Genomic DNA, 24,753 nt, shown 5'->3' with positions numbered 1-24,753 from the left:
TTTTGTTATCAGGTGACATGGTCACATGTCACTGTAAGACCCCTAGTCTCCATCCCCCATTGGCTGGCCCACACGTACACAGGGAGGCTTTCAAGTAACTAAGGCCATTTACAACTGATTGTTTCTGGAGCACCCTTAATGGCCGCCACTTCGTATGTTTTTCAGTGATACAAGTTTATATCTTATTCTCCTAACTTCAGATATAGAAATACATGCAAACAAATAGGATGAACACACTTAGTAGATTGCAAGCTTTCTAAAGACACCATGCAAGGGGTATTTAGCGTAAAGCATATTCCAGTTATGTGATATTCATAAGCATATTTCGATAAAGCATATAGAGTGCAACATCACAGGGGACGCCAGCCAGTTTTGTTTTGTATTGGAACTCCTAGGTATTGAACCCGGCTCTGGTTGATGCCGACTCCGCCTGGCAGAAAAATGACAATAGGTTCCAAGGTCACTTAGAGTGTAATGGGCAGAGTGGCAGGTTGTCTCTGGGAGGCGACACAAAGCCCCTGGATCCTGACCCATAGGGATAATGGAGCCAAGGGAAATTCTTCACTGTGCTGACTGCTCACTGGGGATGATCCGTCTGCACTGACAAGGTTTCAATCCCAGGGGCAATCTGATCGATTCAGATCATTACAGTGCAAGAGCCAATGCTGGCCTAGCCCACAGTGAGTGACCCCTGGAGCTCCCAGGAGAGCCAAGGGAAGGGAACGCGGAGGTGCCAGGACAGGACATCTAGGATACCCCTTGATAGTGACCAACTCTCACTAAAACTTGCAGTGACGTTCCCAGCTGGCTCATAACCAATCCTGAGTCATTCGGGGGGCAAATCACCTTTACAGCAGTGATGAGACGCAGCTAGAGATGACTGGGTCACAGGCTGGTATTGGAACAGAGCAGAGGACCTCTTACCGTCTTGGTGCTGGTGGTGGGGACAGCAGACATGGATAGATCATAAGACTGAGATTTTGTGCTGGACGTTTGGAATCCCTTGATCCATCTCCTGTACTCCTCTCTCACCTGGAGAGTGAGGGATACGGTCACTGCACTATGTAACTAACTTGGAGAAGATCAGACATGGCCACCGCGAGGCCAGTGAAGGTGCTGGGCGCTGACGGGGCGTGGGCATTACCTGGCGATTGAGGAGACAGTGCACCAGGAAGATGAAGGCTCCCTGCAGGCTGTTGATGATGGTGAATAAATACGCCATGACCGTGGCTGCTGGGCCGACTTGGAGGAGACCAAGGCTCCATGTGCAGCCCAGAATGAAGAGCTGGGCGATGGCTTTAAAGGTCAGTAACCTGGATAAAGGCAGATGGAGAGATCCCATTACAGTAACCCTATTGAGAGCAATTGGGTCAGGAGGATCTGGGCAGAGTGGGGTGGAGCTACCGTCCCTGGCTTTCCTGTGTGGGACACGGTTACTGTCAATGCAAACACTATGGGAATTCATTCCTATGGATCCTAGATATGCTGTTCCCCTTCTGCAATCCCTCCCACCCTCCGGTGCCAAGGACCTTCCAAACCAAGGCATCTGACCCTCCAGGATTGTTTTGTGACTTCTCACCTGTGGTCTCTGAGGGTGGACACATCTGCATTGAGGGAGGAGAGTCTGTTTCTCAGGATCCACAGGGTCAGGGCAAAGAACGTTATATTTATCTGTAGGAACAGTGGGAAATATTTCCTGTAAAACATCCGATCCGGGGCCGGTGACTCCAGCTGAGGCAGAGAACGATCCCAGAGAACCGATCCGAACACTGCAGAACCAGGGACTGCTCATTTCTGGTGGGAATCATCCCCTCTCCTGTAATATCCCCTGGCAGCTCTCGGTCCCTCCCCATGCGTGGAGCTGAGAGCACAGCCAGGGCTGAGATGGATCAATGGGATCACAGAGGCCAGATGCTGCTCAGAGTTAAATATGGAGCCTCTCCAGTGGAGTCAGTAGTTAGTCTGGGTTTACACTGGTGTAACTAAGAGTAGAATCTGGCTCAGAGATTCCAGATTCTGCCTCTAGAATACTTCCTGCCACTTTCATGCTGTAAGAAATCCCCCCCCACCAAACTTCCCCAGGGGGTACGGAGGAATATTTAGGGACATTTGTTTCCCCCCCCTACAAAAACCACTGCAGAGCGTAGCCCTCTCCCTTCCTCGTTCCTTGGGTCATTAACTAGACTAGACCAAACTCTTCTGTCTTCACTTGGCAAAACTCCTACTGACGTCCACAGAGTAAAGGCTGTAGGCCAGGGGATACAGCACAGGGACTAATCCCGGGACTGACCACAGCAGATGAGCCAGGTGGGACCTAACTGGGTTTTTCCTTGTGTTTTATGGGCCACGTTCTCCTCCCTGCTTCACTGAAATCAATGGGGTCGCAGAGGTGAGAGGAGAATGGGGCCCTGTGGTTCTGTGAGGTACCCACCAGGATTATGGCACAGACTGGACCCACGAAGCTCCAATGAAAGCCGCTCTCCAGGCTGAGCCAGCAGCTAGAGGGAGGGAGGAAGAAGAAGGTGACGTTAATGGGATTATTGACCTTTTTCAGCCCTGGGGGCAAAGAGGAGGTATCACAGGGCAGCTGGCTCTCAAAAGCGAGATGGATCTCAGCCTGCCTGTGACATGGCCGACTCTCTTGCAGGCAGCAGGCAAACAGCCCTCCCCATGTACCACAGCATCTCCTGCTTTCAGCCCCCACTTCCTCTTCCAGCTCCTCAAATGACCCTTTCTGGTGGATGGGCGCAGTATTGCTGGAGGGCCAGACATGCAGCGGATGGACATTGGCCTCGCTGCACTGAAGGAAGTGGAGCTGCCCTGATTTACACCAGCTGAGGATCTCGCCTGGGGTGTCTAGAACACGCCACGCCCTGTTTTAATGGAGTCGCTCACTTTAGAGAGGGGATCCTCAGGGATCTGCACACAGGAAGAAGGTGCATTTGTTTCCTACCCACCAGCCCCACAAACCCAGTCTGGGACCTGGGCGTCAAGCTGGGATCTTTCTGGCTTGTTCTTCCGCATCATCAGTGGGGTGAGGAGTGTAGATGTCTGACCGGTGGGAAACTCAACTACAGCTCTCGGGGCAGCTTAGTGTGAGTGGGGATGGGAAGGGTTCCAGGGGGACATTCAGCTCCCTGGTGGGGTGAGCAGGGAAATCTTGGTTCAAGTCAGACCTGGGGTGAGCCGGACAACGGCATGGAAGCCACATCCCAGCTCCCCTTCGGGATGGGCGCTGCACGTACTGTGTGGAAGTTCCGTAGCCGTCAGGATTCACCGCTGCAGAAATCGCCACCACCAGGGCTGGGAAGCCGTAGCCGAACGGGTACATGAATCTCTTCTTGAACCGGCTGGCGCTGGGGTAATTCACGACCTTCAGGTTCCTGACGGTGAGGAAGAGGTGCAGCCCCTCCAGGAACATCCAGGTGAAGCAGGCCAGGAAGAGATAGTGTAGGAGCCCAGCAATGACAGCACACGCCACCTGGGGGAGACAGAGAGACACTGCGGTGGGGAAGGGAAATGCTGAGTATGGGGGAGACCTGCCGGGGGTGTGTGTGTGTGTGTCACACTGGGATTATAGTTAGCAGAGCTCTCCAGTTATAGCGCTCCGTGACCCAGAGACGGCAGGTTCCTCGGTCTATGGAGGGTTCTGCGGGTGCACATTGCTGATGCAGGAAGGGAGCAGAGATTAGTGGTTAGAGCAGGGGAGCAGGGCTCAGGGGATCCAGGTTCTGTTCCCAGCCCTGCCACAGAGTCCCTGGGTGACCATTGGCAAGTCACGTAGGAGAGGAATCGAGGCACAGGGAGAATGTGACATAGGGATAGAACTGGCTGAACTCCTGGGGTTGGGGACACTCAGACCACTGTGCCCAGTGTGAAGGGGCCTAATGGGGTGGGAAAATCTCCCCCTGGGAATCCCCCCTGTGTCCTGCACAGCCTAGAATCCAGGGATCACAAAGGGGTTCAAACCACACACCCCAGCCCTGCTGCGAGTGGAGGAACAGAGCAGGGGAGAATCAGGCCGTACCCGACTGCCGGTGCGTGTCACCGGGGTGAGGAAGAGCAGGTCGGCCAGGAAGAGGCAGAGGCAGAGCTGCAGGTGGAGGGAGGTGCTGACGTTGCGGATGGAGCGGCACAGGAGGAAGGTGAGGATGGCGAGGAAGAGGCACAGCAGGGAGAGGGTCAGTCCCACGTAGGTGATGATGGTCAGTGGGTAACTCTCCTGTAACACAGCAAAGGGACAATCACCAGTGACCCCAGCCCAGCCCCCTGGGTTCCGACTCAGCCTTTTCCCCAGCAAAGCCTACAGTCGCTCCAGGGAGAGCTTTGCCCACGGCTGAGTGCGGAGCTCAGGGTCCAGCCCTGTGATCCGAGTCTCACGGTGAGATACCGTCACTGTGGTGGGAGCCATTAGGACAGCGAAGCTGGAGAGATGGTCACAGCTGCAGGTGGTGTGAGTGCTGTTCGTGTGCACGGTGGTGCAGCCGTCCGGAGACCAGCTGCCGCTCTCGGCCACTACTTTCCAGTAGACACAGCGTGCCTCTTCCTCCTCTTTTTTGGCCTGGAAATACATCAGAATCATCCTCATCCTCATGGGACCACGGAACGTCATTTCTGTTATCACAAGTCTATAGCAAACCTGAGGCCACCTACAGCTCCACGGCTCTCCCCACGCAGCCCCCAGTGCCCACTGGGGCCATCCCTGTGACAGTAGAGAGAGAACGGAGATCCCACTGCAGGGCTTTTGGAGCACAAGCGAAATAAACCCTTGCTAGCTGTTGGCACTGTAAGGAACGTGGCACATGGCTGAGCAGTTCTGACTGCATCCAGCAGAGGGCAGTGCTGCATACACACATACATATAAGCACCTTAACCACTTCATTACTGTATCAAAGTGTTTTATGCTGATTCCCTGAACCACAGTCTCTACAGAAAGCGGCTTTCCAGTTATTCCGGCTCAAGGCTGAGCTAGGCGGAGCTGTTACCCTAGAGCACTTTGCGCAGCCATGTATCGTGATGTGACCCCCGGTAACCTCCTCCAGTAAAACAGCCCCAACTCATCAGGAATAAGGAGGCCTCCTCTTCTCAGGACCATCGGTAGCCAGAAAGGCAGCACGGTCCAAATGCCCGGCAGGAGATGGTGCCTTCTATAGGCCCCTCTGGAGCCCCAGATATGGAGCAAAGGGAAAGGCTCTTCCTTCACGCACCTGTCTGTGGTGCAGGGTGAAGTTTGCGGGTCTGGAGAGATGAATGGGTCTCCCGTCTCCGACGGCCCCACTCACCACCCTGGAGTTGAGATGACTCTTCTCCAGCTTCCCACCAGCCGGTAGATTTCCCTCGCTGAGACGTCTCGCACTGATGATGGAGTCCAGGTTGGAGTAGGAAATAAAAGCAGCAGCCCCCAAACCTGCTGGGAGAGGAGATGATCCCTTGTTAGGGAGCTGGGGACGCTATGGCAAAGAATGAGCCGGCCGGGTGCCCAGGGGTCACAGTGAGTCTGTAGCAGATCTGGGAATGGAACCCAGGATCCTGGCCATAACTCTTAAGATTTAGCCACTGGACTGTGCTACCTCCTCCCTCGGAGCCCCCAGGAACGCGTCCGGCTGGAAACGTCGAGCTGCAGGATGCAGAGATGAAGATTCAGTTTTTCTCAGCGAGACCAGGAGAGGGGCGGGCCAGGGATGAGCTTCCCCTGGTGCTGGAGGATTCGGGGCCCTGAATATGGCAGCCGAGGTACACGTTACCCTGGTCCCCACATCTCCATTTGGGGGTCTAGCTAAACTAGGGCGTCCCTGCCCTTTCTATTCTCTGGGCCCACTTCATACCAGAGACCCTCTCATGAGCCGTCTCCCCTCTGTGCCCCCAACTCCTCACTGCTCGGGGCTCAAGCTGTGGGACAGCCAGGAACGAAGGTGTCAGCTCCATGGCCCACAGCCTGAGAACCACTGGCTCAGTCAGCAAGGAGCACTCCAGAGCGAGAGACAGAGGCCAGGGCCCGGCCTGGGAATCCATGGGGAGGGAGGGAAGAACGGGGGAACCCAGACTGGGGTTCAGTGCCCAGGAACCGCTCTGTGCAGTAGTTTGGGCCCTGGGTGTCTCCATCCCCAGGATGGTACCTTGTGTGGCTGCCCCGGTGACTGTATCACAGTGCACGTCCATCGTCTCCTCGTGAGCTCTCAGCGTGAAGACCTCGCTGTCCCGGCTGCAGTTCCCTGTGACGAGCCGCGTCTGGATAGCTGTGGGGGGTAGGGGTGAGGAATGACAGAGCCCCTTGCTGTGAAACCCCTTCCCTGGGAATCTGTCCATTCTGGGCCAGTTCCACCCCCCTCCCACTCCACTTGGAGCCGGGTGACTTCAGGGCACTTCGCACTGTGGGAGGGGGAAGTTTGGAGCCCCCCCCCCCAGTTCCATTGATCACCCCCCCGTATCCCCTCCCCCCATTCTGGCTCTGTCTCCCTGGGGATGCTGCGTCCCCAGCAGGGGGAGTAGTGAGGGTGGGGGGAGGTGACTGGCTCAGCGTGGCAGCCCCTAGTGGTTGAATGCCAAATATTACATTTAAACCCTTCTCGGGCATTACTGTTGCTCCTGGGGGCACTGGCGGGGCTGGGTTATATTTCCTGGTGCAGGGGCAGTGCTGGTCTGTGTCTGTACTGAACACAGGCTCACATCCACAACGGTATATAGGCTCTAACTTCCAGTGGATTTGGGGCACAGTGTATAACCCCGTATCTCACGGCAGCCAGCAGGTGGCGCCGAGAGCCACACGTCCCCCCTCACCCATCAACTCTGTCGTCACATTCTGTGTTGTCCTCTCCGGAGACCGGAGCGCAGTGGCCAGCGCGGCCAGTTCCACGCTCTGCAGCAGGACCGTCACGGCCGACCCCACGTCCCCCTTGTCTCCGCCGTCCCAGAGGGAGGTGCTGTTCAGGAGGGCGTTGAAACGGAGAGTCACGTTCTGGGGACAGGAAAGGAAAAGCCCTGGGAGCGAGGAGTCCGGGGGTTCAGGTGCCACTTCCCGTGTGTTCCCAGTGGGCGTTGGGCATCACAGCCTCTCCCAGTTGAGGGGGCTGCAATACTCTCAGAGGGGGAGCGCTTTACAAAGGGGGTCCACTGAGGCTGAGTCGGGGCCCCACTGGCACCTGAAGCCAACTGGGGCTAGAACCCTTTGTCCTTCCTTCTTCACTCCCGCTCCCCTGTCCCTCTATTACAGATGCCAGGGAACAACATTGTCACAAGCCCACGGCTGCCTAAGCTGTCTCTATGCTGTATCCGGCAGCTGCTCAGAAATGTCTGGCAGGGCAGGGATAGAGCCCAGATCCTGCTGCCTGGAAAACTCAGGTCACTGACAGATGAGCTGAAGGATAATCCCTATTAACTGTTAGCAGTATAGCACCTCTGTTCTGAACACCAGAGGGCGCATGTGGGTGGACAAACACAAATGTGCACTCACACCAGTAGAGGGCGTGTGCACACAGACACAGACAAACACCACTAGAGGGTGCAGCCCCCTCCCCACAGCAGTGGAGGGCACAGATCTTGTCTGAAGAGTATCTACATGTCTCCCTCCCCTGCAACCCAGTGAGACTCCTAACCCAGCACAGCAGCACGCAGGGTCTGGGGCACACGCAGGGGCACTAGTCTGCAGGGCACATTTAAGAGGTGGAGCCTCTCACCTCCAGTGATAACGCCGCACTCCCGTCTCCGTACACGGACATCAAAATGTCTAATGTCGAATTAAAGAAAGAGCAAAAACTGCTGCTTCTGCTGCTCCACTTTCCCTGCAGAGAGACCCAGGGCAGAGGGTGAGTTCTGCAGGCGCTGAAGGGTGACCGACATTGGTGTTTGACTTATGCAGGGGCCAGATCCTGACACCCCTCATGGAGTGAATAAAGCTTTTATACCAGACGTGTCCAGGACATGTACGATGGTGCTGTTGCCACAGCGCGAGGTTCATGTGGCGAAAGGGAACAGTTTCTAGTAACAGCTGGAATACATCAAGGCTTGGGACTAAGCCCCTGTTTGTTCACGTCGGTGCTGGATGCATTGACAGAAAACAGCCAGAGAGTGGCCCCCGGCACATGCCTTTTGCAGATGACGTAGTGCTCGTGGGGGGAGAGAAAAGAGGAAGTTAAAGAAGATGCAGAGAGACATGGAGATGCATATTGGAAAGAAACGGCATGAAAATCAGCAGAAGAAATCAGAGTATATGGTCTGTAGATTCAGTGCTCTCCTGCAGGAAGACAATGGGCGTGTAAGTCTAGGGCCAGCCACTAGCAAAGCTACAGAAGTTTTAGAAGGTTCGATATCAATTTGTAAACACCTAGAAGATAATAAGGTGATAAGTAACAGTCAGCATGGATTTGTCAAGAACAAATCCTGTGAAATCAACCTGATAGCTTTCTTTGGCAGGGTAACAAGCCTTGTGGATGGGGGGAGAAAGTGGTAGACGTGGTATATTTTGACGTTAGTGAGGCTTTTGACACTGTCTCACGTGACCTCATAAACAAACTAGGGAAATACAACCTATATGGAGCCACTCTAAGGTAGGTGCATAACTAGTTGGAAAACCGTTCGCAGAGAGTAGTTATCAGTGGTTCACAGTCAAGGTGGAAGGGGATATCGAGTGGGGTCCCGCAGGGATCAGTGCTGGGTCTGGTTCTGTTCAATATCGTCATCAATGATTTAGATATTGGCATACAGAGTACACTTATAAAGTTTGCGGACGATACCAAGCTGGGAGGGGTTGCAAGTGCTTTGGAGGATCGGATTAAAATTCAAAATGATCTGGACAAACTGGAGAAATGGTCTGAAGTAAATAGGATGAAGTTCAATAAGGACAAATGCAAAGTACTCCACTTAGGGAGGAACAATCAATTGCACACACACAAACTGGGAAATGACTGCCTAGGAAGGAGTACTGCAGAAAGGGCTCTGGGGGTCAGAGTGGATCACAAGCTCAATAAGAGTCAACAGTGTAATGCTATTGCAAAAAAACCGAACCTCATTCTGGGATGTATTTGCACAGTAGTTCCCAAACTTTTCTAGTGCTGAACCCTTTCACATAGGAAGCCTCTGAGTGCGACCCCCTTATAAATTAAAAACACTTTTTTTTACATTTAACACCATTATAAATGCTGGAGTCAAAGCGGGGTTTGGGGTGGAGACTGACAGCTCGCGACCCCCCCATGTAATCCCCTCATGACCTCCTGAGGGGTCCCAACCCCCAGTTTGAGAACCCCTGTATTAGCAGGAGCGTTGTAAGCAAGACACGAGAAGTAATTCTTCTGCTCTACTAGAAGGATGAGGAGGATCGAGTCCCAGCGACGAAAGGAACAAACACAGAATTGCCCTGATCTTGGATGGGGTTTACAGGGGTCACCGTAATACCAACAGGAAAGGTTTTTGTCTGGGAATTTCCATATTGGTGGTACAAAACACAGGGCAAAATCCCCAACAAATGAATGATGGGTTCAAACGTACCCGCAGAGAGAAATTCCTGCACGTCTCTTTGATTCCCTCGAACTCAGCGCTGGAGTTAATGCTGGGGACTTGGAGCGATGGGAAGAGAGGAGCAGACGTTAGAGCTTTCATATCAGATTTTCATCTCAACTCACTCCTGCCTGGGGGAAAATCCCCTTCTCTTCCCAGCCCGATGGCTGCTCTCTGTCCACATGCCAGTCCTGCGCTGCCAATAGTTTAACATGCGGCTGCTACAAAACTCCCTCCCTTCCTCCCTGTCTTACTCTGTCTCTCTCTCCCCTCCATTTACACTCCACTTTGCCCCTCCCTCGTGCTCCCGTCTCCGAGGCTTCTAGACGTGTTTCCATCTACTCTGCAGAGAGACCTGCTGGGTACAGACACCTCTGCCCGCTGGGGAGAACCCACCTTTACACATGCCTTAGTCCCACTGCACTGCCGGCTGGGAGCCACCTGAGGTAAGCACCACCTGAGCCCCCTCTGGCACCCAAACTCCCTCCCAGAGCCTGTATCCCGCACCCCTCCCGCACCCCAACCCCATGCTTGAGCCCCATCCCTGAGCCAGCACCCTGCACCCCAACCCCTATGCCAGCCCTGAGCCCCCTCCCAGAGCCCAAACCCCCTCCCGGACCCTGAACCCCACACCCCCACCTGCACCCCAACCACCTTCCCCAGGTTCGGCCCGTAGCCTGCACCCTCTCTCACACCCCAACCCCCTGCCTCAGCCTGGGGAAAGTGAGTGCGGGTGGGAGAGAGCAAGCGACGGAGGGAGAGGGATGCAGTGGGTGCGGCGGGGCCACGGAGAAGGGGCGGGGAAGGGTGTTTGGGTTTGTGTGATTAGACAGTTGGCAACCCTAGGGAAGAGACACCTGGCCCCTAGCAGCCCTGCTCACCCACTCCCCGGCCTGGCTCTGGTGCAGATAAGTGTAATTCCGGCCTGGCCCTGGAGCCAGACATGGGCACGCTGGTGGCTGTGGCTCTGAGACAACCGGAAACAGCCCAGTGGATGCACAGGCTGGGCTGTGGGGAGCTCAGGGCCTTGAAGCTGAGCCCTCCCTGGCTAGGGTTGAGACCTAGAGGGACCCCGTCCATGCGGGTATGGGGGGCTGGCGCACAGTCCCAGACCAGTTCCCAGTTCGCTGTCCCCTCGGACAAGACCTCTGCCTGTGTAACCCCAGACCCTGCTTAGCCCCCCCAGCTGCCCCCTCCGTGCCCCCCACGACAGGACCCACCTTGGCACAGGGTCGTGTTCCTGTTGGAGGGGACGTAGCCGGCCCGGCACTTACACCAGTAGCTTCCGTAGGTGTTGATACACGTGGCCTTGGGGCCGCAGATATCTGGGGTCTTGCGGCACTCGTCGATGTCTGAGAGGGGAAAGGGGGGGAGGGGGGTGTCACAAACAGCACAGCTGGGGGCACACGGGGGGTGAATGACCATGGAGATCCTGGGTAAGCTCAGTGGCTGTGCATTAACAGCATCGCCAACGCCAAGCAATCAATAAAAGCCACAAACCATGAGCCAGGCTGCAAAAAAGTCATGAAATTGGCTTTGTTTTGTTTGACTCTGGTTTGGGAGCTGTCAGTCACCCCAGCGTAATGTTTGGCAGTTTTCCCTCTGCCATGTGGACCAGGCCCTAATTTTGATTTTAGCCAAAAGCGGAATCACGTGACTCTGGGAGGTGGGGCTTTAAGGCTACGCCACACATTAACAACACTGCAGAAAAGCCAGAAACATCATGCCTTTGCCACGACAGTTTCCAGCTCCCATTGTACCTGTGCAGATCTTAGACCTATCCTTTTGACTCTTCCCAAATCCCCAACTGCATTTACACATGTAACTCCCTGGCATGTTGATGCAGTTCCCTTGGGGCTCACAGATTGTGGCGTTTCGCTGGCACTCGTCAATGTCTGCAAGGAGAGAGAAAGCGCTAGGTCAGGCTGATCTAGGAGCTGTACCTTGGGCACTGGAGTGACGCTGCTGGGGGATAATCCAGGCGTCCAACATGCACCGTGCTCTGGGGAACGGGGCTGGTTAGAGCCAGGAGTTCAGTTACTGGGTCAGCGACTGGGAGCAAGTTGGCTATTGTCCGGAATGAGCCGCTCCAGCTGGGAAGGGAAAAGCAGCCCTGCCAGGACACGCGCCTGCTGCTTGCTAAAGCTACCAAGCGGATCTGGCGATGCCCAGTGCCGCAATATCAGTGCAGACGGCAATGCCTGAATGAGCCGTCTGCCCCTGGAAGGGACAAATGGGGAGCTGCTTTGGAGGAAGGGGATAGAGAATAACATGAGGGCTAGTCTAATGCCTGGTTATCAGTCAGTGATAGAAGGGGCGCCAAGTGCTCGGTTCTCAGTGGTGCGGCCAGAGCTCTCCCCTCCCTCGGGCACATGGGTGTCCCGCGGCTTCCAAACTCGCTCCGAGTTGCAGGGAGCTCTGAGATTGGGTGTCTCTAGGGGCTTAAGTACATGGGGAATTGACGGTAACAGCTCCTGTGGAATCGCTCCCCATCCGGACACTCTGGTCTGGAATAATCAGTGCGCTTCCAAAGAGAACAGCGATCGCCATCAATTCCCCCGGGGGCAAGCCCTAGGGATTCTCCCCACGGCTCCCGATACCAGCTATCCCCGGACAATCCCCGGGACGCTGGCTGAGATACCTGCGGCGCTGATTTCTTCTTGTGCCTAGACCCGCCCCAGGACACTGGCTGGGGTTATCCCACGCGGCCAGGGCTGGGCGCAGGAACGGCTGGGCGAGGTCTCTGCCAGGGGAAGCGTTTGAACCAATGAGCTCCTGAGTTCTCCCAGTTCGACGGGCCCGGTGCTCTGCCCACCAAACGGGGGTGTAGAGGGCGGTTTCCATGGGAACGGCCGGCTAGGACTTGATACAAACTCTAACTACCGGCTAAACGTCGCCAACAAGGGCCTGGAACGCCCTGGCCCCTTCTCCGGTCAGGCCACCCTGGCTGCCTACGGGGGCATAATGGCCCCCTGGGGAAACACCCTCCCATCCCGGGGGCTCCCTGTCAGTGTGGGGCTGGAAAAGGCTCTGCTCCCAGCCCTGAGGGAGGGGGCAGATTGGGGGCGTGGCCGGGGTGCCCTGCGCTGGGGCTATTCCCTGCTCCCCAAGGCCCATAGGGGGCAGAGCGCACTGTGCTGTATGTGGACCCTCCACGAGGCCCCTTCCCAGGCTCAGGGGCACTAACAGCCTCTGGTGCAGCGCCAGGCCTGGAACAAGCATTTGTGTGTGTGAGGGGGGGTCTGAGCAGGTGGGACCAGGGGAGATCTCACCCTGGCAGGTGTTCTCCCTCGCGTGCGTGAAATTGGCTTTCCCAGAGCTGGACTCGTAGCCATCGATGCAGGTGCAGGAGTAATTCCCAGGCACATTGGTGCAGTTTGCGTGGGGTCCGCAATCTGCCAGGCTCGGGCCCTGACACTCGTCAATATCTGCAGCACAAGAGGGGATGTTCTGTACAGTCCTGGCAGGGAGACGTTCCTGTATCACCCACCTGCACTGAGCTGGGTGGTGGGAACCAGGTGACCAGGCCTCTGGGAGCTTAACAATCACAGGCCTGATTCTCAGCTACACTCAGGCCACACTAGGCTGCTCCGGCAGCGGAACAGCCATTCAAGAATATGGTGTATTGAAAACTGCGTTAGCATCACAAGCTCTCACTTTACATCTGCAAAGGGCTTTCCTGAACCTGCTTGCGGGCTAGGGGAGTCGGGTGAGAAGCATATGATCTGGGGTTTTCAGCAGTGTGTCTGCCAAAGAGCCCAGCCTAGAGCAAACTGGGGTTAGTTGTGCCCGTCTGCCTTTAGGAGCAGCCTGCTTTGTCTCTCTCTGTTTGGGGTCCTTGTGTGCTAGGGTTCTGGATTCTAAGAAATAACCCTGTGTTGATCTGCAGCCTGCCAGCGAGATGATGTGATGCGTTGATTCTAACTGTGTGTGTGCCGTGAACATAACAGAGGGAAGGGGACCTTCTGACCCCTGAACAGCCACTGTGGCCTCTATGGGCCAAGCCCCAATGGGGCCAAGATTTGGGGAGATTTAGGAGTCCATGTTTGAAGCTGAGTTGCCCAAGGGGTGGGAACACTGGGACTTGGCAGAAATCCCCCTCAGGTTCCAATCAGAGAGGAACACACAGGCATTGCCAGCCTGGGTCAGCCCCAGGGCCCATCTACCCCGGTTTCCCGTCTGCAATGGGTGCTACAGAGGAAGGTGTAAGAGTCCCGCAGCAGGAGCCAGGAGATAATCTGCCCCCATGAAGGTCTCTCCTGGTCTCTAATAGTCAGAGGTTGGTTTAAGATCTGAAGTGGGAGCTTTTCCCTCCCAGAATTATTGTCCATTAACTAGCACAGCTCCAGGCATTGTCGTTCCCCATAGAAACAGCCAGTCCCTCTTTAAAACTCGACACATTCACAGCCTCCATGGCGCGGTAGCAGTGAGTTCCAGAGGATACTACTTCCCTGTGTGGAGGAGTTTTTCCTTGTATATGCTTTGAATTTGCCCCCTTTTCAATTCAATTCAATCCACAGACTGCCCGTGTGTCCCCGCGCCATGCCGCTGGAAGCCAGGGTGTCTCAGGGAAGCCTGGGGCTGGGCTGGCAATGCCAGTCCCAGCACATGCCCCCTCCCAGCGCTGCCCTGGGGGAGCGACATGGAGTTGGAGCAGAGAGAGCCTGGAGCAGGGGCCTGGTACAAGGCCCAAACCGAAGTCAGCAAAAGTGATGCTCTGAGCAAAAGTCCGGCCCTGTGGGACACTGAGCCAGAAAGGGTTAAGCAACTTGCCGGCTAAATGGCCCAAATTCTAATTTTAAAGCCATGCTAGAAAAGTAGACTGGAGCTGTTCAAGAACACTTTAGTCCAATTCCCGGGGCCACTTCCCAGGCTCCGCGGGGCACTAGCAGCTCAGATGCTCCGTGTGGGGCCAGCGAGGGGCCCCTCCCCTCTCCCCAGCGCATCTCTGCAGCACGAGGAGTTTGCTGCGTGGGTCTATTTCTAACCCCGAGGGTTTATTCCCTGTCCAAGTGCCAGGCACAGGGGTGAGCCCGGCCCCATGCTCTGCGGGAGCAGGCGAGGGTCACGTCTCATCACAGCCTCGCTGACGGCCTCGGGCCACTGCCAAAGCCAGCAGCAGCCCCGGTGCTGCGCCAGGCCTGGAACGAGCATTTGTGTGTGCGAGGGGGGGGTCTCAGCAGGTGGGGCCAGGGGAGAGCTCACCCTGGCAGGTGTTCTCACTCGCGTGCGTGAAGTTGGCTTTCCCAGAGCTGGGCTCGTAGCCATCAATGCAGCTGCAGGAGTAACTCCCAGCCACGTTGTTGCAGTTTGCGTGGCGTCCGCAGTCTGGCTTGCTCGGCCCCAGACACTCTTTAATATCTGCAACACAAGAGGGGATGTTCTGTACAGTCCTGGCAGGGAGACGTTCCTGTATCACCCACCCGCACTGAGCTGGGTGGTGGGAACCAGGCGACCAGGCCCCTGGGAGCTTAACAATCACAGACCTGATTCTCAGCTATGCTCAGGCCACACTAGATTGCTCTGGCCGTGGAACAGCTACTCGAGAATATGGTGTATTGAAAACTGTGTTAGCCTCACAAGCTCTCACTTTACATCTGCCAGGGGCTTTCCTGGAGCTGCTTGCAGGCTCGGGGGCTCGGGTGACAAGCATGTGATCTGGGGTTTTCAGCAGTGTATCTGCCAAAGAGCCCAGCCTAGAGCAAAGTGGGGTTAGTTGTGCCCATCGGCCTTCAGGAGCAGCCTGCTTTGTCTCTCTCTGTTCGGGGTCCTCGTGTGCTGGGGTTCTGGATTCTAAGAATAACCCTGTGTTGAGCTACAGCCCGCCAGCGAGAGGATGTGATGCTTTGTTTCTAACTGTGTGTGTGTGCCGTGAACATAACAGGGGGAAGGGGACCTTCCGACCCCAGAACAGCCACTGTGGCCTCTATGGGCCAAGCCCCAATGGGACCAAGATTTGGGGAGATTTAGGAGTCCATGTCTGAAGCTGAGTTGTCCAAGGGGTGGGAACACTGGGAATTGGCAGAAATCCCCCTCAGGTTCCAATCAGAGAGGAACACACAGGCATTGCCAGCCTGCGTGAGCCCCAAGGCCCATCTACCCCGGTATCCGGTCTGCGACGGGTGCTACAGAGGAAGGTGTAAGAGTCCCACAGCAGCAGCCGGGGGATAATCTGCCCCCATGAAGGTCTCCTCCTGGTCTCTAATAGTCGGAGTTCGGCTGAAGCCCTGAAGTGGGAGCTTTTCCCTCCCTCCCAGAATTATTGTCCATTAACTAGCACAGCTCCAGGCATTGTCGCTCCTCATAGAAACAGCCAGTCCCTCTTTAAAACTGACACGTTCACAGCCTCCAGGCCGCGGTAGCAGTGAGTCCCAGAGGCTACTGCTGCCCCGGGTGAAGGAGTATTTCCTTGTATCTGCTTTGAATTTGCCCCTTTTCAATTCAATTCAAACCACAGGCTGCCCCTTACTCATTGGTCTTTCTAAATCTCGTGATTTTCTAAGGTAATCTGATTTTTTTTAATGCCTGGGATTGTCGTCACGAGCTCAGCCATGCACTTGAGACCCACTGGAGCCGAGTTAAGTGCGTAGCTGGGCAGGGCTGGAGCCAAGCATGTGCTTTGCTGACTCGGGGGGCTCAGGGAGCACAGACAGGGACCAGCACAAAGTGATTTAGCAGCTGGGAGCTTCCAGCGTGCCCCAGTGGAGACACCCGCATGTGGGTATCCCCTGCCAGGGGACTGGCATTGGTGCATGCGCCAGCTTCACCAGCGCAAAGGGGTCTTCAAATCCACTGCTCTGCGAGCCCAGAGAGACCTCTCGGTCTGTGTCCTGGCCAAACTCCCTGCCCTGGGGGAGCGACGCGGAGCTGGTCAGCCCGGGTGTCCCCGTGCCATGCCGCTGGAAGCCAGGGTGTCTCAGGGAAGCCTGGGGCTGGGCTGGCAATGCCAGTCACAGCACATGCCCCTCACAGCGCTGCCCTGGGGGAGAGACATAGAGCTGGAGCAGAGATAGCCTGGAGCAGGGGCCTGGCACAAGGCCCGAACCAAAGTCAGCAGAAGTGATGCTCTGAGGAAAAGTCCGGCCCTGTGGGACACTGAGCCAGAAAAGGTTAAGCAACTTGCCGGCTGTCATAACTATGAAGGGAAGGGTAACAACCCTCCTGTGTACAATACTATAAAATCCCTCCTGGCCAGAGGCACCAAAATCCTTTTGCCTGTAAAGGGTTAAGAAGCTCAGGTAACCTGGCTGACACCTGACCCAAAGGACCAATAAGGGGACAAGATACTTTCAAATCTTGGGAAGGAGAGACTTTTGTTTGTGCTCTTTGTTTTGGGGGTTGTTCGCTCTTGGGACTGAGAGGGACCAGACATCAATCCAGGCTCTCCAAATCTTTCTGAACAAGTCTCTCATATTTCAAACTTGTAAGTAACAGCCAGGCAAGACGTGTTAGTTTATCTTTGTTTTCTCAACTTGTGATTTTTCCCTTTTCTAGAGGGAGGTTTATCTCTATTTTGTTGTAACTTCAAACTACGGCTAGAGGGGGTTCCTCTGGGTTCTTTGAATCTGATTACCCTGTAAAGTTATTTTCCATCCTTATTTTACAGATGATTTTTACCTTTTCTTTTTAATAAAATCCTTCTTTTAAGAACCTGACTGATTTTTCCATTGTCCAAAGACCCAGGGGTTTGGGTCTTTGATTACTTTGTAACCAATTGGTTAGGATATTATTCTCAAGCCTCCCCAGGAAAGGGGGTGTAAGGGCTTGGGGGGATATTTTGGGGGAAGAGGACCAAGTGGTCCTTTCCCTGTTTCTTGTTAAATCACTTCGTGGTGGCAGTGTACCAGGTTTTAACCTAAGCTGGTAGAAATTAGCTTAGGGGGCTTTCATGCGGGTCCCACATCTGTACTCTAGAGTTCAGAGTGGGGAAGGAACCCTGACACAGGCTAAATGACCCAAATTCTGCTTTTAAAGCCACACTAGAAAAGTAGCTAGGAGCTGAGTTTCTGGCTTCTGGGTGAGCAGCACGGTATCGGAGCAGCTGGTTTGTTGCTGGCTTGGTGAATCTAAATATTAGAAATAACGAGCAGTTTGGGGGATTGTCGGCCCCACTCTGCAGTTTGCCCGGATGGAGCAATCTCAGTGTGGCCCCCCCAGGCACCAGTCACACCCTGTCACAAAGCAGAGGGTTGTCTGCAAGTTCCCCGTCCGGTGCATGAACTCAGCACCGGTATTGCCGGCATTGCTACAACACAGTGACTGTGTAACCACATTCCCCTGCCTAGCACATGATAAGACGGTTTGACAGGTGGGGAATGTTTTGTCAGAAGCAGCAGGAGAAAGGCACAAGGGGGAGGGGGAGGGGAGTAACAAGCACTGGGACTTGGCAGAAATCCCCCTCAGGTTCCAATCAGAGAGGAACACACAGGCATTGCCAGCCTGGGTCAGCCCCAGGGCCCATCTACCCCGGTTTCCCGTCTGCAATGGGTGCTACAGAGGAAGGTGTAAGAGTCCCGCAGCAGGAGCCGGGAGATAATCTGCCCCCATGAAGGTCTCTCCTGGTCTCTAATAGTCAGAGGTTGGTTTAAGATCTGAAGTGGGAGCTTTTCCCTCCCAGAATTATTGTCCATTAACTAGCACAGCTCCAGGCATTGTCGTTCCCCATAGAAACAGCCAGTCCCTCTTTAAAACTCGACACATTCACAGGCTCCATGGCGCGGTAGCAGTGAGTTCCAGAGGATACTACTTCCCTGTGTGGAGGAGTTTTTCCTTGTATATGCTTTGAATTTGCCCCTTTTCAATTCAATTCAATCCACAGACTGCCCGTGTGTCCCCGTGTCATGCCGCTGGAAGCCAGGGTGTCTCAGGGAAGCCTGGGGCTGGGCTGGCAATGCCAGTCCCAGCACATGCCCCCTCCCAGCGCTGCCCTGGGGGAGCGACATGGAGTTGGAGCAGAGAGAGCCTGGAGCAGAGGCCTGGTACAAGGCCTGAACCAAAGTCAGCAAAAGTGATGCTCTGAGGAAAAGTCCGGCCCTGTGGGACACTGAGCCAGAAAGGGTTAAGCAACTTGCCGGCTAAATGACCCAAATTCTAATTTTAAAGCCATGCTAGAAAAGTAGACTGGAGCTGTTCAAGAACACTTTAGTCCAATTCCCGGGGCCACTTCCCAGCTCAGTGGGGCACTAGCAGCTCAGATGCTGCGTGTGGGGCCAGCGAGGGGCCCCTCCCCTCTCCCCAGCGCATCTCTGCAGCACGAGGAGTTTGCTCCGTGGGTCTGTTTCTAACCCCGAGGGTTTATTCCCTGTCCAAGTGCCAGGCACAGGGTGAGCCCGGCCCCAGGCTCTGCGGGAGCAGGCGAGGGCCATGTCCCATCAGAGCCTCGCTGACGGCCTCGGACCACTGCCAAAGCTGCAGCAACCCTGGTGCAGCGCCAGGCCTGGAATGAGCATTTGTGTGTGTGAGGGGGGGTCTCAGCAGGTGGGGGCCAGGGGAGAGCTCACCCTGGCAGGTGTTCTCACTCGCGTGCGTGAAGTTGGCTTTCCCAGAGCTGGGCTCGTAGCCATCAGTGCAGGTGCAGTAGTAACTCCCAGCCACATTGGCGCAGATTGCGTTGCGTCCGCAGTCTGGCGGGCTCGGCACCAGACACTCGTTAATATCTGTAATGCGAGAGGGGACGCTCTGTACAGGCCTGGCAGAGAGATGTTCACCACATCACCCCCTTCAGCTCCCCGCACTGAGCTGGGTGACGGGACCCAGGTGACCAGGGCCCTGAGCAGTTAGTGATTAAGGCCCTGAGCCTCAGTTACCCATTTCTGCTGCTGGAATGTCGGAAGCAGCCCCCCGAGCCTCCTGTCACAGGTACGGGGGGGAGGGGTGGGTTGATTCCACAAACACCAGATCCCCCATGTGAGGGGGGGTGGGGAGACGTCCCCCGGGGCTCCAGGCTCCCTGTGTGTTGGGGGGGTGACAGGCTGCCTCTCCTCTGCCCCCTCCCTCCTTGTATCCCTGCGGGCTGGGGTGGGAAGTATAGCCAGGGCTGCCCCATTCTGCTCCCGTGGGGCCCCTCTGCCCCAGACACTCAGGGGCTGATTAGGGCCCAGGCTGGGATTCAGATGGGTCAGTGTGATGGGCCCCCCCACCCTGTGCTCAATCCACGGAGCCCAAGACTCCTGGCTCCTGCTGCAGCGGCTCCTGCTGCTCACTCTGGAGGTCCCTGGTTCGATCCCCAGGAGGGCGGCCCTCACCCGTGCTGCTGCCCCCCGTCATTCCCCAGCCGGGCTGAGCCCCCCCAACAGGCCCTGGAGTCAGTGGAGTTGGCTGCTCCGGCCCTTAATGCCCTGCTCTGTCCCCGCCCCTCCCCCCCAGGACAATGTGGGAGCCCCGTTACCGTCACAGAGCTCCGTTGGGTCGGTGAAGAAGACGGGGTGATTCTCTTTTGACCCATATCCATCCAGGCAGGTGCAGTGGGTGTTGTTCACACACTTGGCGTTTGCTGGGCATAGCACATGGTTGTTGCAGTCCTCAGTGGTACCTGCAGGGGCGGGAACAGCTGGGCAGGGTCAGCCAGCGCAGAGCGGCTCTTCCCCCCCCCCCAAACACACAGCGGGATCGACTCCTTTCACATGCCCCATTTGGTGATTTTCGGCCCTCGGCGCCTGGCAAACAGCTCCGACGCCATCCACCGCCTGGCCACAAGCTGCCCTCGGCTGCACAGGGGCCTTGGCTCCCCGGGGTGCCCCTGGCACAGACAGGCCGAGCCGCCGGAGCCGGGCGTCGGTGCAAGTGAAATGTTTTTGATCTCACCCAATTTTTCTCCTTTTTGTTGCTGTCGTGGTTACTCTTGTTAGCGTCAATTTCAAATCGAAACCTCACTTCGAACCGGAAAACGGGAATTGTTCGTTTTGAAAATTATTTCATCTCCCCCCCCCCCCCCCCCCCGAGTAAAACCAAACATTCCTCTGAACCGAATTGGCATTTTCTGGCAAAAAATGGTTCCTTGGGAAATTCCTGCCCGGCTCTGCTCTGGATTGAGTGAGAGCGGAATCGGGCACGAGGCTAGTTTGGATCCTGAGCTGCCTCCCATTACCCAGATTGTGACCTGCCTACGGGGGCTCCTGGATCCTTTAGCTGCCCCGTGGTTGGGGCTCCGCTGGGATCCGTCCCTCTGGCCAGCGTGGGGGAAGGATCCCAGCGCAGCTTAGCCGGCTGCAGGGTTGGGACGGGAGCAGACGGAGCAGGGTGGGTGCAGCACTGGGGGATTCGCAGCAGAGCTGGGCTCGGGGCGCAGAGTCCTGATCCCCAAAACCCCCCAGATGGGCACGGGGGTCCCAGGTTTCAGTTCAGCCCGATTTTAGGGGAGGGGGGGCACCTACAAATGCCACTTCTAACATCTGAGCCATCAGGGGTTTGATTCGGGCTGCTCAATAACACGGCCCTTGGCTACAAAGGGGATCTGCCCCTCACTCCAGCCCCCAGTGTAGAGCCCTGGGCCCCAGTGTCTATTCTCTGCTGGCCACGGGGCTGGGAAGGGGAGGGGAGGGCTACACAGGGGCTTTCTCCTCTCCCCTGCACACACCCACCGTGCTCTACAAACCCACCCCAAGACACCCACGCCCAGGGGCTGCTCCCGGCTCGCCAGACCCCTGACTCTGCTCTCCTCCCACAAGGGAAAGGGACCGGAAGGGGCGGAGGCCGGAGACCCCGGGCAGCCGGGAGCGCTGGGGAAGGTTAGCCAGGAGGAGTCAGTCTTACCTTGTACGCCATGATTCTGGGCCACGGTGCCCCCCAGGCACAGGGCGATGCAGAGCCCTGGAAGGCAGAGACAGGGTAAGGCACCATGGGTAGGTGATAACCGCCACTCAGCTGCACACACCCCCAGCCGCCCCCGTCCTGCCAATCCTGGGCCAATGGCCAGTCAGTGCCCTGCCAATGGGGGAATTAAAAATGCAGAAACCTGGTGATCTGGGAAATCAGCCCGAGCTGGGATCTCTGCTAATATTTGTACCTGGTTCCAGTTGGGAACTGGACTTATTGGCCAGGGCAACTGGGTCTTTTATTGTGTGTATTAGCAACAAAGACCAGGAGCCCCCATTGTGAGGGCTGGATTTATACTTAGGGCGCCCCTAGGCACAGGGGCTCGGTGGTCATCCCCCCCCCGGCTTGGAGCTCCAGGGTCCCCATCACCTGGAGGCAGCCAGGAGCTGCAGGGTACCCCTCCTGCCCGGAAGCTCTTAACCGCCATGGGTGGCGGGGGAACCCCACCACTTTTAACTTTTAGGTGCCCTGCCAACCAGCACCCCGTCTGCCCACTGCGCAGCGCCCCCCACCCCCTCTCCCCAGAGCTGCCCCATGAACTCCCCCAGGGAGCCACTCTCCAAAGCCCTGCCCCCCAGCCTGCACTCACTGGCCCCCTGGGAGGTGATGCTGTCTGCCGGGTGGAGGGAGGAGCGCTCCAGCAGCAGGGCTGTGTGGGGCTGTCTCCCTCTCAGCTGGCCCTGCCCCCTGCTAGGACCTGGGAGGAGCAAAATTTGAATTTTTAGGCGCCTCATAAAATGCTGGCATCCCTAGGCATGTGCCTACTGTGCCTAATCGGAAATCTGGGCCTGCCCATTGTGCCGTGCGGCGCCCAGAGTCCACCAAAATCAGGGCCCCCATTGTGCCAGGGGCTGCCCAGAGCCGACTGAGATCAGGGCCACGTCACGCTCGGTGCTGCACAGACACACAGTGAGCCAGTCTGTGACCCAAAAGGCTCATGGCAATAGGCAAAGGGAGGATGGGGAAACTGAGGCACAGCGAGGGGTAATGACTTACCCAAGGTCACCCACTTGGAAAGGGGAAGCACCGACGGGGGGATGGGGTAAAAAGAAAACACAGGCTGCTTTTGAGCTGCTTTTCACTCAGGTATCACCCCAGATCTGCCCCCTCCTGCACGTGTTTATTTATAGCCTGTTTCTCTGAGTCATTAACCACACGTGGTGCGAAGAACCAGATGTTAAAGGACCCGGGGGCCGAGTGCCTGAGGTGATGTGAAAAGGGGAAGCACAGCGGGCTGTGGAACCGCATTGTGCTTTCCTAGGAAGGGAGCTAGAAAGGGGGCCCAGCTTTGAAATTCAGCTTCGGTCGATCTCCCCCGGGGAGACTCTGAAGGACGAGGGAGCTGGGGAGGTGACGGCATCACCGTTCCCCTGGGAGCGAAGGCCGAGCCATTAATTCAGAGATTCTAAGGCCAGGAAGGGAGCAGGCTGATCCAGCCTCTCGCACTGCATGGGGAAGAGAATGACCCAGGGATTCCTGCATCCAGCCCATAGCTGGGGATCGAGCTAGCGCAGAGCTTGACAGAGGACAGCCCATCTGTTCGACTCCATGTGATGGAAACCGCTGTTGTGTGTTCACACTGTCAGCTGTTCACATTTGCGGCATTGCAGCGATATTCGGAGCGCTGCACTCTGGGCATCTATCCTACAGAGCACCTCTTTCTCTTCTGCCACTAAGAGATATGGGAAAGCGGAGGGGGTCGCGGGGCATCCTAGGTCCTGTCCCAGTGGCCCATGATGTATTGCTTCGCATCCCAGCAATCCCTGTGCTTCTGTCTGCATTTGGCGCCATCTTTCAACGGTTTGTGTATTGAGTGGCCTGCCTCTTCGGGCTGCAGGAATGGATCCCGAACTGTTGACCAGTATGCTGCTCACTCTGACCAACACGTCACGAGTGGCAGTGGAGTTATTCCTTAAACTACAAAGGCAAGAGGAGTGCGACATTGACCTTGACACGCGTAGTAGCTACGATACGAGATTGCTTGTGGCATTCACGGAGGTGCTGATCACAGCGGAACGCTGCTTTTGGGCTCGGGAAACAAGCACTGAGTGGTGGGTTCAAATCGCTATGCACGTCTGGGACTTCCCCTCAGTGGCTGCAGAACTTTTGGATGAGGAAAGCCACATTCGCGGCGCAAAGACACGAGAATGAGAGCTGCCCTGCCGTTAGAGAAGCGCGTAACGATTGCACTGTGGAAGCTACTGCTACCGATCGGTCGCTAACAAGTTCGGAGTGGGAAAGTCAACCGTTAGACTCGTGTTGATGGAAGTCTGCAGGGCTATTAATCCCATCCCGCTCCGAAAGACCGTGACTCTGGGAAATGTGCGTGACAATGTGGATGGCTTTGCACAAATGGGCTTCCCTAACTGCGGAGGGGCGATAGATGGAATGCACATTCCAATTCTGGCACCAGACTACCTAGCCACTGAGTACATTAATGGCAAGGTGTATTTCTCAATGGTTCGTACCTAGAATTACTTATTTGAACCCCTCCCTCCCCAAAATATGTAAGTAAATTAGGAATGTTTAGCTAGACACAATTAACTTTATTTTGCTTTGTGGATCTCCTCTATGCTAACCCCAGATGCTTTTGTTCACTTTTAACATTTAAGCTGAACCCAGATGAAAGGTTTTTTGGGTGCTTAATTTTTGTAATTCTTTCTTTTAAGATCTAGCCAAAAAGCCTAAGTTCCAGATGTATTTTTTCCCTTTTTGTTTTTAATAAATTTACCTTTAAGAACAGGATTGGATTTTTGGTGTCCTAAGAGGTTTGTGCATGTTGTTTGATTAGCTGGTAGCCACAGCTAATTTCCTTTGTTTTCTTTCTCAGCTCTTCCCCAGAGGGAGTGAAAGGGCTTGAGGGTACCCCACAGGAAGGAATTCTGAAGTGCTGCTTCCTGGGTTCGAAGGGGTTTTTTTGCATTTGGGTGGTGGCAGCGTTTACCAAGCCAAGGTCAGAGAAAAGCTGTAACCTTGAGAGTGTAATACAAGCTTGGAGTGGCAAGTATTAATTTTTAAATTCCTTGCAGGCCCCCCACTTCCTGCACTCGAGGTGCCAGAGTGGGGATTCAGCCCTGACACCATCTTTGACCTCTCCACGCTCTGGTCTCATAGTGAGCCCATCTCAGATGAGCCCATCTCAGCCAGCCCCAGGAATCAGGCCCAGTAAATCTAAGGACATTTCAGTGAGTCTGGATGGAGTGTCAGTTGGTGCAAAGTGAGCACTGGAGGGAGCAGAGGAAATTGCACGTGACACCAATGTAGCGTCTGCCTAGGTGTAAATTCTAGCTCGAGGAGACATACCTGGGCTTGCTCTGACCCAGCTGGCGTGCCAAAAATTGATGTGTGGCCGCTCTTGGGCAAGTAACAGGAGAGGCTCCCTGCCCCGACTACAATCCCGTCCAAGACCACAGGTACGCACTCACGGTGGCCAGACCCTCCCAACACCAT

General features: G+C 55.7%; 1 protein-coding gene across 1 annotated transcript; it reads right to left on the bottom strand.

Annotated features, from left to right (window-relative positions):
* Nucleotides 1-391: 391 nt before the first annotated feature.
* Nucleotides 392-24,753, bottom strand: LOC135891954 (adhesion G protein-coupled receptor E3-like). The gene is made up of 19 exons (XM_065419639.1): nucleotides 24,729-24,753; nucleotides 21,893-22,000; nucleotides 21,241-21,297; nucleotides 19,877-20,038; nucleotides 14,695-14,850; nucleotides 10,710-10,841; nucleotides 9,481-9,548; nucleotides 7,674-7,778; nucleotides 6,778-6,955; nucleotides 6,117-6,236; nucleotides 5,208-5,410; nucleotides 4,391-4,561; nucleotides 4,028-4,222; nucleotides 3,246-3,481; nucleotides 2,432-2,498; nucleotides 1,580-1,671; nucleotides 1,145-1,313; nucleotides 925-1,032; nucleotides 392-430 (listed from the first exon to the last, which is right to left on the bottom strand). The coding sequence occupies exons 1-19, from the start codon at nucleotides 24,751-24,753 to the stop codon at nucleotides 392-394; spliced, it is 2,391 nt and encodes a 796-aa protein (XP_065275711.1).

Source organism: Emys orbicularis, chromosome 19, assembly GCF_028017835.1.
Source record: "Emys orbicularis isolate rEmyOrb1 chromosome 19, rEmyOrb1.hap1, whole genome shotgun sequence".
NCBI lineage: Eukaryota > Metazoa > Chordata > Testudines > Emydidae > Emys > Emys orbicularis.
The sequence above is the reverse complement of the archived record's forward strand: the minus strand, read 5'-3'. Positions and strand labels throughout refer to the sequence as shown.